This window comes from Phyllobates terribilis, unplaced genomic scaffold, assembly GCF_046119375.1.
Source record: "Phyllobates terribilis strain yellow unplaced genomic scaffold, ASM4611937v1 Scaffold_11__3_contigs__length_659146591, whole genome shotgun sequence".
NCBI lineage: Eukaryota > Metazoa > Chordata > Amphibia > Anura > Dendrobatidae > Phyllobates > Phyllobates terribilis.
The window spans coordinates 329,172,180-329,191,149 of record NW_027362771.1 but is presented as its reverse complement, the minus strand read 5'-3'; the positions used below and the strand labels follow the sequence as shown (position 1 = coordinate 329,191,149).

General features: G+C 44.0%; 1 protein-coding gene across 1 annotated transcript in view; it reads right to left on the bottom strand.

Moving 5' to 3' along the window:
* PSTPIP1 (proline-serine-threonine phosphatase interacting protein 1) overlaps positions 1–18,970 on the bottom strand; it is a 116,225-nt gene that overhangs the window by 59,596 nt on the left and 37,659 nt on the right. The window contains exon 2 of the mRNA XM_073652666.1: positions 7,500–7,600. Within this exon, the coding sequence (XP_073508767.1) occupies positions 7,500–7,600 (101 nt within the window). The remainder of the gene's footprint in view (positions 1–7,499; positions 7,601–18,970) is intronic.

The following is an 18,970-nucleotide window of genomic DNA, read 5'->3' as shown; positions in this document are numbered from 1 at the left end:
TAAAACCGTGGTCATCACACGTGATCCCATATTACTGCGGTAATAATCATGACATTTTTTGGAGCATGCCAAATATCACACTCCAGTTAAAGTCTGCCAGTTGTGTGTCGTTCAACCTATTCACACTTAGTCGCTGACCAATACCACATCTGTAAGGCCACTGCCTAAAACCGCGGTCATCACATGTGATCCGATATTACTGCGGTAATAATCGTGACATTTTTTGGAGCATGCCAAATATTACACTCCAGTTAAAGTCTGCCAGTTGTGTGTTGTTCAACCTATTCACACTTAGTTGCTGGCCAATACCATATCTCTAACGCCATTGCCTAAAACCGTGGTCATCACATGTGATCCCATATTACTGTGGTAATAATCGTCACATTTTTTGGAGCGTGCAAAATATTACATTCCAGTTAAAGTCTGCCAGTTATGTGTTGCTCAACCTATTCACACTTGGTCGCTGACCAATACCACATCTGTAAGGCCACTGCCTAAAACCGTCACATGTTTTGGAGCGTGCCAAATATTACACTCCAGTTAAAATGGGCTAGGCATGTGGCAAGGGACGGGGAAGTGGACGTGATGCTGATGGTGCACGCAGAGGCCGAAACCATGGGCAAGATGAAACTGTGCTTGCTGAGGGAGCACAACAAACACCCACATCATGTCGAACTACCTTCCTGTCCCAATTTCTAGGAGGCCGCGGAATACCACTCTTGAAGCCAGAGTAGTATGAAAAGGTTGTTGGTTGGATAGCAGATAATGCTTCCAGTCAGTTTGCCACCATCACCACACTGTCTTCTACACGGTCCAGTCTCAGTAGCCGTGAGTCTGGACCACATATTCCTCACCCTGATCCTCCTTCCTCCCACCATTCCGAGTGCCCGGAGACTAGTGATCCCACATTTGGACACTCCAAAGAGCTGTTCACTTTTCCATTTATAGATTCGGGCCTCTCGCCCGGCCCGCTTCAAGCAGGGCAAGAGGAGATCGCATGTAGCAATGCCCAAATATTTGAGCAGCCACGGTCACATGAAGGCGATGGTGGGAAACTGCAATTACTGTCGCAAGAGTTGGATGATGATGAGACACAATTGCCAGCAAGTCAGGAGGAGGCCCAGGGTGCTTACGTGAAAGACGAGGTGGTGGACGATGAAGTCACTGACCCAACCTGGTAAGGTGACACGCATAGTGAGGACAGCAGCACAGAGGGGGAGGGGAGCATAGCATCACAACAGGCAAGAACAAGTAGTGCGGTGGCCACAGACACAAGGCGGGCAACTGTTCCCCGGAACACCAACTTGAGGGAAGTTGCCAGTCCATCTTTTAGGTCTTCCAGAGTCTGGCTCTTTTTTAAAGACTGCCCAGGTAACCCCAAAAAGGCCATTTGCAACATCTGCCATGCTAGCATCAGCAGGGGCATCAAAACTACCAGCCTGACCACCAACAGCATGCTCAGGCACATGACAGCAAAGCACCCAACTAGTTGGGCTGAACGCCAGGGTCCAGAAACAGTGTCTGCGGGTGACACCACTGCCTGTTCTGCTGTTGTGTGTGCATGCCAATCCCATGTTCATGGCACAGGCCAAGATGCCTCCCGCCCTGCACCTGTTGTTGAGCACTCGCAACTACCACCATCAGCACCACCTTCATGTCCTTGTCCCAGCGCAGCATTCAGTTCTCCCTACCTCAGTCCTTTGAACACAAGCGCAAATACGTAGCCAACCACCCACAGTGCACAGCGCTAAACTGCCACATTTTTCGACTGCTTGCACTTGAAATGTTGCCTTTTAGGCTCATGGAGATGGAATATTTCTGCAACCTCATTGTGGTGGCCGTCCCTCGGTACTCAGTCCCAAGCCACCACTATTTCTCCTGGTGTGCCATCCCCACTTTACACAAGCACGTGTTCCAGAACATTACCTGTGCCCTCAACAACGCAGTTACTGGGAAGGTCCACCTAACCACAGACACATGGACAAGTGCTTGTGGCCAGGGATGGTACATCACACTGACGGCACACTGAGTTAATATAGTGGAAGCCGGGACCCAGTCAGACCCTGGGAGGGAACACGTCCTCCCTATGCCGAGGATTGCGGGCCCTGGGTCTATCAGGGTTGCCCCTACATTCTACAGCTCCTGCACCTTCTCCTCTTCAGCCTCCATCTCCGAAATGACCACATCAGTCGGAAGCTGGAAGCACTGCAACACTGCCTCGGCCAAGCGGCAACAGGCTGTGCTGAAGCTAATATGCTTAGCGGACAAACCGCACACCGCTGTGGAGTTGTTGACAGCTGTAACAGAGCAGGTAGATCTGTGGCTGGCATAGCTGAACCTACAGCCAGGCATGGTCGTGTTTGACAATGGCAGGAACCTGGTGGCGGCTCTTAAGCTTGGCAACCTCGCACACGTACCATACCTTGCCCATGTGCTCAACCTAGTGGTTCAGCGGTTTCTCAAACCTACCCGAATCTGCCTGAGCTGCTTGTCAAAGTACGCCACTTGTCTTCCCATTTTAGAAAGTCACCTACAGCTTCGGCCGCCCTCGCTGTGCTTCATCAGCGTTTGCAGCTTCCAGCTCACCGACTGGTGTGCGATGTCACCACGCATTGGAACTCAACCTTGCATATGTTGGGAAGGATTTTTGAGCAGCACAGGGCAGTTGTTGAGTTCCAGCTTCAACACGCCCATCGGTATTCAGGTCAGCCTCAGCACATAAGAGCTGATGAGTGGGTATGGATGTCTGACATCAGTGCCATCCTCCAAAACTTTGAAGACTCCACCAAGATGGTGAACGGCGATGAGCCATAATTAGTGTCACCATCCCGCTTCTCTGTCTACTGAAACACTTTCTGCTCACAATTAAAGAGGAGGCATTGCAGGTGGAGCACGATCAGATGAAGCAAGGAAGTATGCAGGGTGATGACACACAGCTCAGCCTCATCTCATCTCAACATGGATTGGTTGATAATGAGGAAAAGGGGGAGGAACAGGAGCTGTTTTCCTGCACTACAGATGGTACTACTCACACAACAGCCATACCATTTGTTCAGCGTGGATGGCCTGAGGAGAGGGAGAACGAGGAGGAGGACCAGGAGGAGGATGAGGAGGAGAGCATGGACAGTCGTCCTTTTGGACAGGACAGGGAAATCTTGGCTGTTGGCAGTCTGGCACACATGGCTGACTTTATGTTCCGCTGCCTTTCCTGTGACCCTCGCGTTGTACGCATTTTGGGCAACAGTGATTTCTGTTTGATTATACTTCTAGACCCACGCTACAAGGAGAACTTTCTATCTCTCCTTCCCATGGCGGAGAGGTCTAATAAAATGGTGCAATACCAGAGGGCCCTTTTTGAGGAATTATTTAAAAAATTCCCATCTGAAAATGCTGGCGGAAGAGGTCACAGTTCGTTGGACAACCAAGGAATTCAGGCGAGGGAGGCACAAATACGATGCAGCAGAGGCAAGGGAACACTGTCAAAGGTGTGGGACAGTTGTCTCAGACCCTCCCAGCGCCCAGGCCCTGATGCGCGGGGTACTCTGCCAAGGAGGGAAAAGTTTTGGAAGATGCTGAATGAGTACCTTGCCGACCGTACCATGTCCTCTATGATTCCTCTGTGCCTTATAACTATTGGGTATCCAAGCTGGACACGTGGCATGAACTGGCTCTCTACGCCTTGGAGGTCCTAGCCTGCCCTGCTGCTAGCGTTTCGCCAGAGCGGGTTTTTAGTGCCGCTAGGGGTATTATAACTGATAAACTGATAGGCGCATCTGCCTGTCAACTGAAAATGCGGACAGGCTGACTTTTATAAAAATGATTAAGGGCTGGATTGGGCCAGACTTCTCAACACCACCGGATGATTGCAGCGAAACATAGAGTCAAATCCAGTGTTTTTTTGGGGGGGTCTATTCCCATGCACCTCTTCACACCCAGACATGGGTATACGCTTCCTGATTTTGTCTATTTTCTGTTGTCCTCTTCCTTCTCCTCATCCTCCATCACCATATCACCAGGGTGACCGTGATGCAACACCCACATAATTTTTTAAGGGTGTTTATGATGCCCATAGGATTTTTTTTTAGAGGCCTACCTCTAACATTCTGAATGTTATACAGTATGTTCATTTATACCCCCCAGGGATAAATGTTTTTTAGCCTATGCACTTAGTGCATGGGCAGTACCAGTATAAGAGACTCACTCCTTAACAATGGTAACAATTTTTTAAAAGAGGACCTTCTCTACGTCTCTTCAAAGGGGTATTGGAGTGCGTCCAATTTTTTGACAGCCCTTGCAGTCACTGCATGGGCATTACCACTATAAGAGACCCACTCCTTAATAATGGGAACAATTTTTTAATGAGGCCCTCCTCTATGTCTCTTTAAAGGGGTATTGGAGTGCATCCTAATTTTTGGCAACCCTTGCAGTCACTGCATACGCAACAACAGTATAGGAGACCCACTCCTTAATAATGGGAACAACAAAGCATAGCCGGGTGATGGCCCGCTAACAATAGTGAGGGACAACTGCTGGCCCTCTAACAATAGTAAGAGCCGCCTGATGGCCTTGTAAAAATAGGCTTTGTGACTTTCACAATCCCTCCTTCATAAATGAAGCAGGATGTGTCTGATTATGTCTCACACACCACATGGCCAGATAAGGTAGTAAAATGTGAAAATTACATTTACTGGTGAATGAATTTTTCACCATTGAAAGCAATGCAAAAGTGCAAAAGCGCATCAAAATTGCTACGTGTGAACATAGCCCAAGGTGTGGAGCAGCATTTTTGTTTTTGGTTGTGGAATGATCCTTAACATTTTTTCCAACAAAATCCATTTTGGCATAGTTTTTGTATATTTTATTGTCCGTAAAAGTTGCGTAATACTCTGAAAACATTGTTCACAGCAGTGACCTAGGAGTCAGAGATGCTTCCAGGGGTCTTCCCCATGCTGTTCCCATATCATTTTAGCACTGTTTCCATCGATTTGGCCAATTTTGGCCAATTTTTAGGCCCTCTCCAGACCTCCGCTCCGGAGGAAGCCGTCGGAAAAATGCTCGAATTTCCCATTGACTTACACTGGGCTCATTGCTCGGGTCAAGCACCCGAGCATTACGACTTGCTCGACCAGAGCAACGAGCACCCGAGCATTTTAGTGCTGGCTCATCACTAGTAGCGATTCAAACAACCTGTTTTAGTTTTCATGAAACAAGAGCATGCAGCAAATATAGACAGATCACTAAATTCATGCACCGCTATGCAATAACCAAGGAGGATGTGTACAGCTGGTCATTTAGATATATTTTGGATGAACCCACCGAGGGAGGGCTCACTTGATCAAATTTCTTCGAGGGTCTTCTAACACAACCTGCAGCAGCTTTTAGGGGATGAAAGGATTGGGTATGTTGGATTTCAACATGTCCAATCCTTTGTTTGTTTTCTGCAGCCACTGAGTGAAATGTCAGGCAGCAGTCTATTCCCCTTTCTTTATTAAGAACACATGCACACTGAGCAAATTCAAGAGTAATGGTGGAGTCAGGAGGAATAGGTGTCAGATGAAGAGCTCTCTAAGGCTATGTGCCCACATAATGTAAATGCTGCCTTTTTTCCAATACTTTTTTTACACGGAAAATCTGAAACATTTAACACTTCAAGGAAAGAGGATGTGATTTCATGAAATTCCTTCCCACTTTGTGATTAAAAAATGATGCGGAACTGTGCATTTTTTATGTATTTTGATAAAATTGCAATTGTGCATGTAAAATTGCAATTGTGTTTTGAAGTGTGTAATCCCAGCATTTCTGAATTAAAAAAAAGCACTAAAGGGAATCTATAAGCATGATTTAATACTTCAAACTATTTGACAAGACCAGTCCAGCAATATCTTTATATGGCCAGTCCGTTCCTCTGTTACTGAGAAATCAGCATTTGAAGGTATATGCAAATGAGGCTGTAGATCTGAAGCCTCTGTCACTCCAGTTCTATTCCTCTCCCGGCGCTGCCTCCTCCTGCTTGCCTGACAGCCTTTATTCTGTGTAACTTCAGGCAAAGGAGCAGTCAGTTAAGCAGGAGGAGATGGTGCTGGGCGATGACTGATTCTTCTCTAGTTTTGCGTTTCGCTACTATTCTTTTCATTATTGGTAGCATAAGGCTGTACCTGCAGGCTATTCAGCCTACACAGGTATTCCAGCTCCTCCAGGATGGCACAGCAATACATGCCATTACAGGAAGGTTTTCTGTGTATCCCAGCACAGTCTCAAGAACATGGATCAGATACCAGGATTTGGGCTGTTACATGAGGAGAACCACACAGGCCAAGAGAATGGTATCAACCAAGCAGCAATTCAGGTGACTGCTTTTTGTGTGAGGAGAAGATGAAGGAGCACTATCAATGCCCTACAAAATGACCTTCAGTTGGCTACTGGTCAGAAACAGACTGTATGAGGGCCTGACATCCTGTAGTGGGACTTTTGCTCAACACCCAGCACAGTTGAGCAGTTACACTTTTGGCATCCCTTACTCTTCACAGATGAGAAAAAGTTCACACTGATCATATGTGACAGACGGGAAACAGTCTGGAGATGCAGTGGAAACTTTATTTAGCATGACTTGTTTAGTGGAGAGTCAGTAATGGTCTCGGGAGCCACATCTATCCTTGAAGGGTCACACAAACCTCCATGTAATTATCAGCGGTGTCCAGACTGCTGTTAGGTACTGCGAAGAAATCCTAAGAGCTATTGTCAGGCCTTATGCTGATGCTGTGAGCCCTTAGTTCTTCCTGGTGCAGAACAATGTCCTGCCTCATCTGGTCGGAGTGTTTAGGCAGTTCCTGGATGATGAAAGCACTGATGCCATTGAGAGGCCCTCATGCTTCCCAGACGTGAATCCAATTGAGAACCTTTGAGACATTATGTATCAGTAGGTCTGACACTGCAAGATAGTGCCCCAGACTGTCCAGGAGCTCACTGATACCCTCTTCCAGAAGAAGAGATCCCCCAAGACACCATTCGCCATCTGATCATGAGCATGCCCAGATATTGTTTGGCATGCCCACAGGTATGTTGGGTCCATACACACTAGTGACTCAGATTGTGAGTTGCCATGATGCAGTTCCATTAACTGGATTCACCTGTGATTTCTATTTAGAAAGTAGCCTCCATTGCTGGATGATTTTGGTTTCCGTTGATCATTGATACAACATTTTGTCCTCAACAAATTAGCCAATTCATACCAGTAACAATTTGTCACTCGAGTCTCTCATTTTTTGAGATCCGATGGGTGAATTATATGTTTCCTTTCATTTTTTTTGAGCAGTGTATTTACAGACAGAAGAAGCACAACTCCACAGAATAAAACAGTACTTTATAACTCACATATAAATACGATTATTGATAAAGATACCAGATAATCGTAGAGATACCATTTGCAATGTACTCTAAAACTAAAAATCAACAGTAGCCACTTTTTTAAAACATACGATAAATTAATAATTAATTTTTACCTTTGCTTCAGTAGGTCCTCTACATCCTTACAAAACTTCCTCCCATCCAGTAATTTCTGAATTATTACTTCATATCCTGTATTCAGAATCAAATCTGTACACTAGAAGAAAAAAAAAGATACTTTAGGCTATGTCCAAATTTGCATTTCCACTGATGCATTTAGAGGAACAACCAGAATTCATGTACAAAATGGATGAGTTGCATTAGAAAGGGACCCCATTAATTATCATACGGTGCGTCTGAGTTCCATTGAATGTCCATTTTTGGAATAGAAGAAAAATTGCATGTCCTCCTCACAAGGTCTTTGGATACTGGTGCCAGCTTTTTCTTTATTAATATAACATTTGTATTTGGTGATGGATTAAAGTGAGTTAAATACATGTGATATCAGGACAATGTAGATACAGGATCCCCACATTGTACCCCCACATTGGTAATAGTGTGGTGGAGGCAGTCAAAACCATCCCTGTAGATGTCAGCACAGTCTGCCCTACTGAGCGGATTGTCACAAGATGGTAAACTACATTACAATGTCTTGGTCAGGGGCGGACATAACATTGGAGCAACATGTGCACCCACCCAGATGAACTATGGGACTGCAAAGGGTCTGCATATTTTTTTGCACAGGGGCGCTGTTCTGTCGGAGTCCAGTCCTGTCTATATAGAGGAAATATGTATATATACATTTTACTGTAATAATCATTAGCATACATTTTATTCTTTAAATGGCAGAAAACCCAGTCCAAGAACTGGACAGTAGCTTGTTTGACAAGGAAATCTGTAGGATTTCCTAAACATTCCTTAACCTTCAATGGAAGACTGAAGACTAATTCTGCGTTCACACTTTGCAAGGCCTTTTTGCTTTTTTTGTTGCAAAAACTGCAAATATGTATGCAGACTAAACGCAGGATTAAATATATTCACCTAGTGTTAGTGTGTGGTGAGAAGAGGACTGCTCCTAGTTGCCCTAATTCCTTTAGTGTCTATCTTCTCTCTTTTCTTTTGTATATAAAGATACTTTGAGACAAACCCAGCAGCTGAGTGAGCACAATCCCCAGCAGAAGACAAGGCCTAAGGCCTTCTTCATACTTTCAGTATTCAGTGTTTTCACATTTTACAGTCTTAGGCTACGATCCTACGATGAGCTTTTGGTTATTTTCTGCACCATTTCTTCACCTACGTATTAGGCCATATTCACACATTCAGTATTTGGTCAGCATTTGACATCAATATTTGTAACCCAAAACCAGGAGTGGAACAATCAGAAGAAAATAAAACGTCACCACTTCTGCATTTTTCACCCACTCCTGATTTTGGCTTACAAATACTGATGTAAAATACTTATCAAATACTGAAGTGTGAACATGGCTTCACCCATATGTGTTGTTACAGTGGCCATCGGGCAATTCAGGTGTTTCCACATACCATCACTACTTATGCTATCCTCATATTTAAATGTCAGCTCATCAAAAGTGAGCCCATACTGGAAATGCTCACTGTATATAACAGAAACTGAACTTGTACATGTATTTCACAAGTGTGGAAATATTTCACCATAACATTTCCTTCCTGTGCTCATTTAAATAATTAGGTTTTATTTTTTTGTGTGCTGTTCTTAATTCTAACATTATTGCATGAGTCATATAATTACTATAATGTAATTTGTCAGTTAAAAAGTGACAACATAATTGCTTGCTCGCATTGGCACAGAACAGAATACAAGGTAATGAGTTCAGCCAACACCTCTCCTCCAGAACAATGCTGTCTTTCTAGGTATATGACATGTAGCCAAGGCAAAGGTGTCTCAATGTTTTTCTCCTGTGGCATCACCATCCAGAGCAGGATAATACCTATATTTTTTTTATTTTTCCCTGAATCCTGTATAACTTTGAGCAAGCAAAAACACAGAGGCAGACCATGCCACAATTGTGGAGAGAAGATCACTTGGCACTTGGCTCTAAACTTGTGGTTACCGCCATGGAGCCAAAGCATTTCCCTGGTGCCACCACTCTGGGGAGTTCAGTGCTTAGAGATTTTACAAGTTTCCATCTCCCTACAATTTGAAGGGAAAAAGGACTGAAAGCTGTATGGGGCAATTTATGCGGTAGTTATACCAGTTGCCTTATTTATGTAGTCAGAGTGGCCTCAGTGTGGTATACTGTATAGCAGAAAGTGTTTAACAAAAGAGTCCTCCAAACACTAAAAAGAGCACGGAAGAATGACTGACCTGGAGATTTAACTTTTAGGATATGTGCACAAGGCATCCTTGTACCTGGAACCCACCTGAAAAAGTGCTTAATAAATGTTAAAAATATTGAACATAAGCACAGCAATGTCAAAATGATTAGCTATGTTGTCTTTTTTCAACTTCTTTTATCTGCTTCAGGCTTCAAAAGCCTTGAAGCGGTTAAAAAAGACCTGTCCATTCTTCAGGCAGCTTTAATAATAATAATAATAATAATAATAATAATTAGTGCAAAGACTGGCACATGGTGGTGGCATCAGTGTTGGCGTTGCTGTTATATATACAGTATATACTGTATATATGTATATATATATAGTAGGAAATCCAGGTAGACTAGGGTTAAATCCTAGCACTACAGGTCCTGATTAGGTGAACCTGGATGGCTATGAGTAGAACCAGACCATGTGTTCACTGGTCAGTCAGCTGGGGGAAGCTGAGAAGACTGGGTTGTGTTAGACCTGGAGAGAGACAAGCCAGAATCTCTCTGAGAAGAGATTGCACAAGCCATGTGCACCATACTGCAAGTGCCACTGGATGAGAAACTATATGTGTCCTCAATATCATAAATAATCCCTTAAGAAGGATGCAAGTAAATAGAGTATCAACGGTTGCTATGGACTATAACTGTTTTGTGTGACCGAACTGAGACTAGCTCAGCCGTATCTGAGAAGCCAGGGTCTGTATTGTTCAGTTAGCGCATGGACAAGGCTAGGGATTTTATGTTTATGATTTTGTTTTCAGTACTGTGCAACGGGTGGAAATAAACATTATTCAGTTTTTGAGATGAAAACCTTATGGCTTTGTGTTCCAAGTGGCTACCCGAGAACGTGAACCCCTAAAATCTATAAATATACTGTATATTGTAGGCAAGCAGCTGGCAGAATCCTGGATGGGAGGTGTGTATCACTGAGGTGGCTTGGAAATATGAAACCTGGTAAGCAAGCTCCAGCACTGATAGGTGCTGAGAGGGTTAATAGGACCAGTATGGGTTCAGGTTTTTAGGAATGTCTAGAAGAGATGGGTGGGACTAGTCATTCCAACCTTCCAATTCAGCAGGAGCAGCTGTTATAAAAAATGGCAGCAAAACTTCTCAGAACTACCTAGGAGTAGAGGTGGAAACACCTCTGATATCTGTGTCTGAGAGTGAAGGTGAAAAGACCTGGTATATGTTGCTCAGTCTCTGCCAGAGGCTGGAAGAGCAGGACTGAGATTTATTTGGGTGAGCTGTAACTTCTACAGGACTGTTATGTTATACTGACTGTTTTACTTTCTGTTGGAAATTTATGGACTCAATAAACCTTCCTGTTTGCACAATAAACTGCGTGCCTGTGTGAACACTGGCGACTGCCAAAGAGCTGATTCCCTACAATATATATACATTTATATATACATAATAAAGTGGAAAAAAAGACGCAAGAAGCACAGAAACAACAAAAAAGATCGCAAAGAGGACGCTTCAGGAAAAACACAACTGGAAAAGAACCTTTAGCTATGAATTCCTGACAAAGAATTGACACGCTGAAGATTTTAATATCTAAATCACGTCTATTTCTCCAGGGAAAATTTTCATAACATGTGAATGCAAGGGTAACAGGAAAAAATGAACCCCAAAATTTGTTGTGCAATTTCTCCTGAGACAGGTAATGGGAAAGACGATGATCCAGCTTTTTTTTCTTTTCCCTTTCAATTTCTCCTGAGCACACCAATACCCCATATGTTGGGGAAAACCACTGTTTGGGTGCACGGCAAGGCTCGAAAGGGAAGGAGCGCCATTTGACTTTTTGAATGTAAAATTTGCTTGAATAATTAGCGGATGCCATATTGCATTTGGAGAGCCCCTGATGTGCCTAAACATTGGAAATCCCCCACAAGTGACACCATTTTGGAAATTAGACCCCTCAGGGAACTTATTTAGATGTGTGGTGAGCACCTTGAACCCCCAGGTGCTTCACAGAAGTTTATAACATTGAGCCGTAAAAATAAAATTTTCACATTTTTTCCAACAAAAATGTTTTTCAGCCCCCAATTTTGCATTTTCATAAGGGTAACAGGAGAAGTTGTGCCATATCATTTGTTGTGCAATTTCTCCTAAGCAAGCCGATACCCCATATGTGGGAGAAAACCACTGTTTGGGCGCACGGCAGGGTTCGGAAGGGAAGGAGCGCCATTTGACGTTTTGAATGTAAAATTTGCTTGAATAATTAGCGGACGCCATGTTGCGTTTGGAGAGCCCCTGATGTGCCTAAACGGTGGAAACCCCCAACAAGTGACACCATTTTGGAAACTAAACCCCTCAGGGAACTTATCTAGATGTGTGGTGAGCACCTTGAACCCCCAAGTGCTTCACAGAAGTTTATAACATGGAGCCGTGAAAATAAAAAAATCAAACTTTTTCCACAAAAATTATGTTTTAGCCCCAAATTTTATATTTTCACAGCAGTAATAGGAGAAAATGGACCTCAAAAACCTTTGTGCAATTTCTCCTGAGTATACCGATACCCCATATGTGGGGAAAATACACTGTTTGGGCGCACGGCAGGGTTCAGAAGGGAAAGAGCACTGTGTGACTTTTTGAACACAAAATTGGCTGGAATTGAGAGCGGATGCCATGTCGCGTTTGGAGAGCCCCTGATGCGCCTGAATAGGGGAAACCCCCCACAAGTGACCTCATTTTGGAAACTATACCCTCAAGGATTTTATCAAGGGGTATAGTGAACATTTTGAACCCAGATGTACGACACAGAATTTGATAACATTAGGTCATCATATTGAATAAGTTGTCTTTAGTCTTGAGCACAAGTGCTCGCTACTTGAGTTTGCATCGGGTACTCAGGTATGCACCATGTATCGCGGGTGCTCGAATGACATGCTCGAGTCCCCGCCCCGCATGTTTCACGGTTGTTAGACGCCCAAAAAATAACATGCGCGAATCGATCGTGCATGGCACGCAATCCCTGCAAGGTTTTTTTGGCCGCTAAGCATATGGGTCGGAGACTCGAGCATGTCACTCGAGCACCTGCAATACTCGGTGAAAAAATCCCAACCCCAACACAACCCTAACCCTATCCCTAGCTCAACCCTAACGATAACCCTAGCACAACCCTAACCCTAGCACAACCCTAACCCTAGCACAGCCCTACCCCTAACCCTAGCACAACCCTAACCCTAAAGTTTATTTTTTACGCCGTTTCTTGTGCGGTATAAGTGATTAGATTACTTTATTCTTCGGGTCGGTGCGATTACAGCTATGCCAGATTCATATTGTGTTTTTATGATTGACAGCTGTCACACCCTAAAAGACGCTTTTTTTTGCAAAGACTTGTTTTCGCATCGCCATATTTTGTCGGACAACATATTTTTCCATATGTTGGCCGACAGAGTCATGTGACGGCTTGTTTTTTGCAGGATGAGTCAACATTTTTATTGGTACCATTTTCAAGCATGTGACTTTTTTGATCGCTTTTTATTCCGATTTTTGGGGGGCAGAATAAACAAAAAGCAACAATTCAAGAATTGTTTTTTGGGCATTTTTTTATGCCGTTCTGCATGTGCAAAAAAATTGATAAGGTAGCTTTATTCTTTGGGTCAGTACATTTACAGTGGTACCACATTTATATCTTTTTTTATGTTTTGGCGCTTTTACACAATAAAAAATATTTTATTGAAAAAATAATTTTTTTGCATCGCTTTATTCTGAGAGCTATATCTTTTTTATTTTTTGGCTGATGGAGCTGTATGTTGGCTTGTTTTTTGCGGAACAAGATGACGTTTTTAGCAGTACCATTTTTATTTACATTCGTCTTTTTGATCGCGTTGTATTCCATTTTTTGTTTGCCGGTATGATGATAAAGCATTGTTTTTTGCTTCGTTTTTTATTTATTTGTTTACTGTGTTCACTAAAGGGGTTAACTAGTGAGACAGTTTTATAGGTCAGGTCGTTATGGACGTGGTGATACCAAATATGTGTACTTTTATTGTTTTTTTTTCAGAATAATATTTATTCATGGGTACAGTATATTTTTATTTTTTTCATTTTTTTAACATTTTTACAATTTTTTATTTTGTTTTTCACTTTCTGAGACTTTTTTAACTTTTACACTTTGTCCCAATATGGTGGGACTTTCATTTTTTGCAGTCTGATTTCTTGTATAGCATAGAGATGCTCGGGCGGGAGCTCGGGTCCCCGTCCTGCATGTTTGGCGCTATTTAGAGCAACAATCATACTGGGATTGTCTGCCACTCACTGTAATGTCACAGCCATGGTGGTTGTGGCATTACAGTGATTGGCCAAATCGATGGGAACAGTGCTCACAGTGAATGCAATTCAGCAGCGGCATACACCGGTACCCGACAATTTAGAACAGAAAGAATAGAGCATCACACATAGATTAGATAGATAGAAACATGTCAGTCACATATATAATAAGTACAGTGATAGTGTTGGTTACTGTACTTGTTATTTAGTGTTAAAATAAAGGATTTATCAAAAAAAATAATAGTGTTTTCATGCACCCGTCTCTTTAAAAAGCCAGCCGGCAATTCTTCAGCGGCATACATCGGTACAAGACAATTTAGAACAGAAAGAATAGAGCATCACACATAGATTAGATAGATAGAAACATGTCAGTCAAATATATAATAAGTAGAGTGACAGTGTTGGTTACTGTACTTGTCATTTAGTGTTAAAATAAAGGATTTATTAAAAAAAAAAATTGGTGTAGGGTTCCCCGTAATTTTAGTCTCTAGCGGAGGTTAAGCAGACGGCTGGGGCAGATGTTTGAAGCCTGGGAAGGGGGTAATACCCACGGAGCTTCCCAGGCTACTAATATCAACCCCCAGCTGAATACCTAGCCTTTACCAGCTATTAAAATGGGGGACCCCCCAAAAAAATGACGTGGGGTCCACCCTATTTTAATAGCTAGCAAAGGCTAGGCAGACAGCTGGGGGCTGATATTAATAGCCCAGGAAGGGTGCCATGAATATTGGCCCCCTCCCAGGCTAGAAACATCAGCCGTCAGCCGCCCCAGAAATGGCGCATCCACAGGATGCGCCAATTCAGGCACTTAGCCTCGCTCTTCCCACTGCCCTGTAGCGGTGGCAGTGGGGTAATAGGGCTGGAGTTGATGTCAGCTTATAATGCCAGCTGACATCAAGCCCAGGTTGGGCTGGATGGCAGCTTTCTGCTGCGATCCAGCCTGTCATATGAATGTAGCAAAGCTGGAGCCGTCCTGGGAACCATGGAAAGGTAAGGATGAGGTTGGTTTATTATTTTATTTTTATTGCAGGAGATCGTTGGCTTCAGCTGGAATGGGCGTGATGGTAAGTATGGTTTAATTTAGAACATTAAAGAATTGCGTGTTTATTTCAATTAAAGGACTTTATTCTGGGTGCTTGTGTTTTTTTTTAACTTTGACTATGGGGTTAGTAATGGGAGTGTCTTATAGACGCCTCTCCATTACTAACCTGGGCTTGATGTCAGCTGGCATTATAAGCTGACATCAACCCCAGCCCTATTACCCCACTGCCACCGCTACAGGGCAGTGGGAAGAGCGAGGCTAAGTGCCAGAATTGGCGACGGCTGACGGCTGATGTTTCTAGCCTGGGAGGGGCCAATATTCATGGCACCCTTCCTGGGCTATTAATATCAGCCCCCAGCTGTCTACCTAGCTTTTGCTAGCTATTAAAATAGGGGGGATCCCACGTCATTTTTTTTTGGGGTCCCCCATTTTAATAGCTGGTAAAGGCTAGGTATTCAGCTGGGGGCTGATATTAGTAGCCTGGGAAGCTCCGTGGGTATTACCCCCTTCCCAGGCTTCAAACATCTTCCCCAGCTGTCTGCTTAACCTCCGCTAGAGACTAAAATTACGGGGAACCCTACGCCAATTTTTTTTTTAATAAATCCTTTATTTTAACACTAAATGACAAGTACAGTAATCAACACTATCACTGTACTTATTATATATGTGACTGACATGTTTCTATCTATCTAATCTATGTGTGATTCTATATTCTTTCTGTTCTAAATTGTCTGCTACCGGTGTATGCTGCTGATGAATTGCCGGACGGCTTTTTTAAAGAGACAAAAACACTATTATTTTTTTTAAATAAATCCTTTATTTTAACACTAAATAACAAGTACAGTAACCAACATTGTCACTGTACTTATTATATATGTGACTGACATGTTTCTATCTATCTAATCTATGTGTGATGCTCTATTCTTTCTGTTCTAAATTCTCGGGTACCGGTGTATGCCGCTCATGAATTGCCGGCCGGCTTTTTTAAAGAGACGGGTGCACGAAAATCGGAGGGCACTAGTGTGTTCCAAGTGCCCTGCTATGTTTTTCATGCACCCTCCTATATACCCTGCCTGTCTGCCTATATATTCTGCCTGCCTGACGCTTAATTGAGCACCGTTCCCATCGATTTGGGAAATTTTTGACCTTCTGCAGACTGCAGGGGGGGACCACCAGAAAAATGCTCGAGTTTCCCATAGACTTACATTGGGCTCGTTGCTCGGGTCGAGCACCCGAGTATTCCAATGTGCTCAACCCGAGCTTCGAGCACCCGAGCATTTTAGTGCTCGCTCATCACTAGTACTAATACGTATCTGGTCCAATTGGCCCAGAGCACAGATACGTATTAGTACGTATAATGTCAGAAAGGGGTTAATGAGGGTATTATCCCTAAGAAATTTATGGACACCATCCAGGAACTCCGGAAATCAGTTATATCCTTCAGGGAGACGGATCTTGGCATGGTGTAGCTGCTGAACTGGAAGGCTGCATGTATTGTGAGCTCCTTGCACAAACCCCTGTAACAAGCAACATCTAAGCAACTGTGGGTCCATAGCAGCATCCTTGAATCCCCGAATCCCTCCTACTTCAAGCAATGGCCAAATCCAGTGAGCAAGAAGAAGATAACCGCAAGTTAACAACTTTCTTTGTGAAGACCGAAGGCCAGGGAAAAGCCTCGGCATATATTTCCTACACAGCACCAGGCCGCGACACACCTACATCACAGAAGATTATGTCACCAACAGAGAAAAAGTTTGAGACACTCGGAGGAGACTCAGTGCCACCCAAAAAGCATTCTAGGAGGCAGGCAAACCCAATTCCCAGTCCATAAAGTAGAAAAGCCTGTCGGGCAAGTCGGGTATACAGCCTAATGCCACTCGAGTCGGGTATACAGCCTAATGCCACTCGAGGCGGCAAGTGGCTTCCATCTGGCAGCTCTGGTCTTGAGTCAGATTACAGCTCTTCCTCTCTATCCCCTTACAAGTAGAAAGCCATTAGAAGATCCTTCAGCTCCACGGATGGCGCTGGCAATCAACCTGAGTCCCATGGCCACAAAGACTATTTTGGTAGCATCGGAGCCACAGATGAAGGAATTTACCAGCTGTAGATTCACGCTGTCAGGTAGGCAGTAGTTAGCGTCCACACAGGCACTGGATTCTTGCATGAAAAATAAAGATGTGACGTTTATGTCCACTGGTTTCAAAGTACCGAAACAAAACCATAAACATAAATCCATAGCCTTGTCCCAGCGCTAACTAAACAATATAGACCCTGGCTACTTCAGACACTGCTGAGTAATTCCCAGTTTGATCCCACAACACAGCTATTGTCCATAGCAACCACTGATATTTACAGTTGTGTGCACATGGCCTGTGCAGTCTCTTCTCAGAGATAAATTCTGGCTTGTCTCTCTCTTCAGATCCAACACAAATCCACTCTGGTCAGCTTCCCACAGCTGACTGACTAAGGTAAATACCTAGCCTGATTATATGAAAAGTCAGACAGGTGTAAATAATCAGAGCCTGTAGAGCTAGGATTTAATCCTAGCCTACCTGACTTTGCTACACAGCTCTATCTAAGAGAGATGATTCTTTCCTATCACCTCTTACAAACAGGATTGAGGCACTAGAATCTCACACAAGTCAAAATGAATATGGGATAAATTACCTAGTTTCTGCCTACAAATCCCTTTACACCAAATATGAATGTGACGATGGTGGGTGTGGACGCACTGCGCCACAGGCTCGGTTTACCCTGGAGGGGCATGACTAAGTGACCAGCTGGTTTTCACTAGAGCCTATTGTGGTGAGGAAAGGCTTGGGCTGCAGGTAATCACCAGGTGCCACTCCAGGGCAGTCCCTGGACCCTTAGCAGCTGACCCATGGGTCAAAGCAGGAATGCGGAGCACAGTAGGGCAAAGACAGAAGAGTAGTCAGACCGTTCACGATCAGGGCAGACAGCACAGGTTCAGAATTCAAAGCCAGGGTTAGGAGAGGAGAGGCCAGACAGAATGGGTAAATGAGCCGGGTTGTTTGGATGAGACAAAATAGAACTTAAACTGATAACTGGAGACAGACAGGAACCAAGAACTTAAGTTCAGGCAGGGAATAGGGGGACGAGCTGCCTAATATATCCCCTGCTGGCAGGGGATTGGCTAGGGAGGCCAAACCCTGCAGGACACAGCAGGTTTAAACTCCTGCAGGATATGGCCGCGCCTCCCTATAAACAGGTAAAGACAGCAGGAAGATGAAGCAGAGGTGAGAGGTAACTCAGCAAGGCGGCCTGACACGGGGAGGGGCACAGCAGCGACCGCAGTGAGTAGCATGGCGCAGAGAATGTGTGCGAGTTACTGCCACGACAATGAGGCTCTCCAGAAAGAGGTAAAATTACTCCAACTAAAAACAGCTAAGAGGACAGGAGTAAAAGAAACAATGTCAAACTCAGTGGTATCCCGGACTCTGTCCTCCCCCTCAGCAGCTAAGACCCTACTTACAGGACTTCATAAAGAAATTCCTCCCAGGCGTCTACAAGAAGGATTTAATAATTGAGAGCGCACATAGCCTCCCTAAGCCTCAGCATATCTCCCCTGCAGTTCCTAGAGATGTGCTAGCAAGACTCCTGTCTTTCAAGTTAAGGAAGCCCTCCACTAAGTATGACAAATCTAACCCAAGCTGGGGTACAGAAACGCCTCAGTAAAATTAAAATAAACAAATCACCAGGACCTGATGGCATACACCCACGGGTACTAAGGGAACTAAGTAATGTGATAGACAGACCGTTATATCTTATATTTAAAGACTCTGTTGAGACTGGGTCTGTGCCACTTGATTGGCGACAGGCGAATGTAGTGCCAATATTCAAAAAGGGAGCGAAAAGTGACGCCGGAAACTATCGGCCGGTGAGTCTGACGTCCGTTGTGGGCAAAATT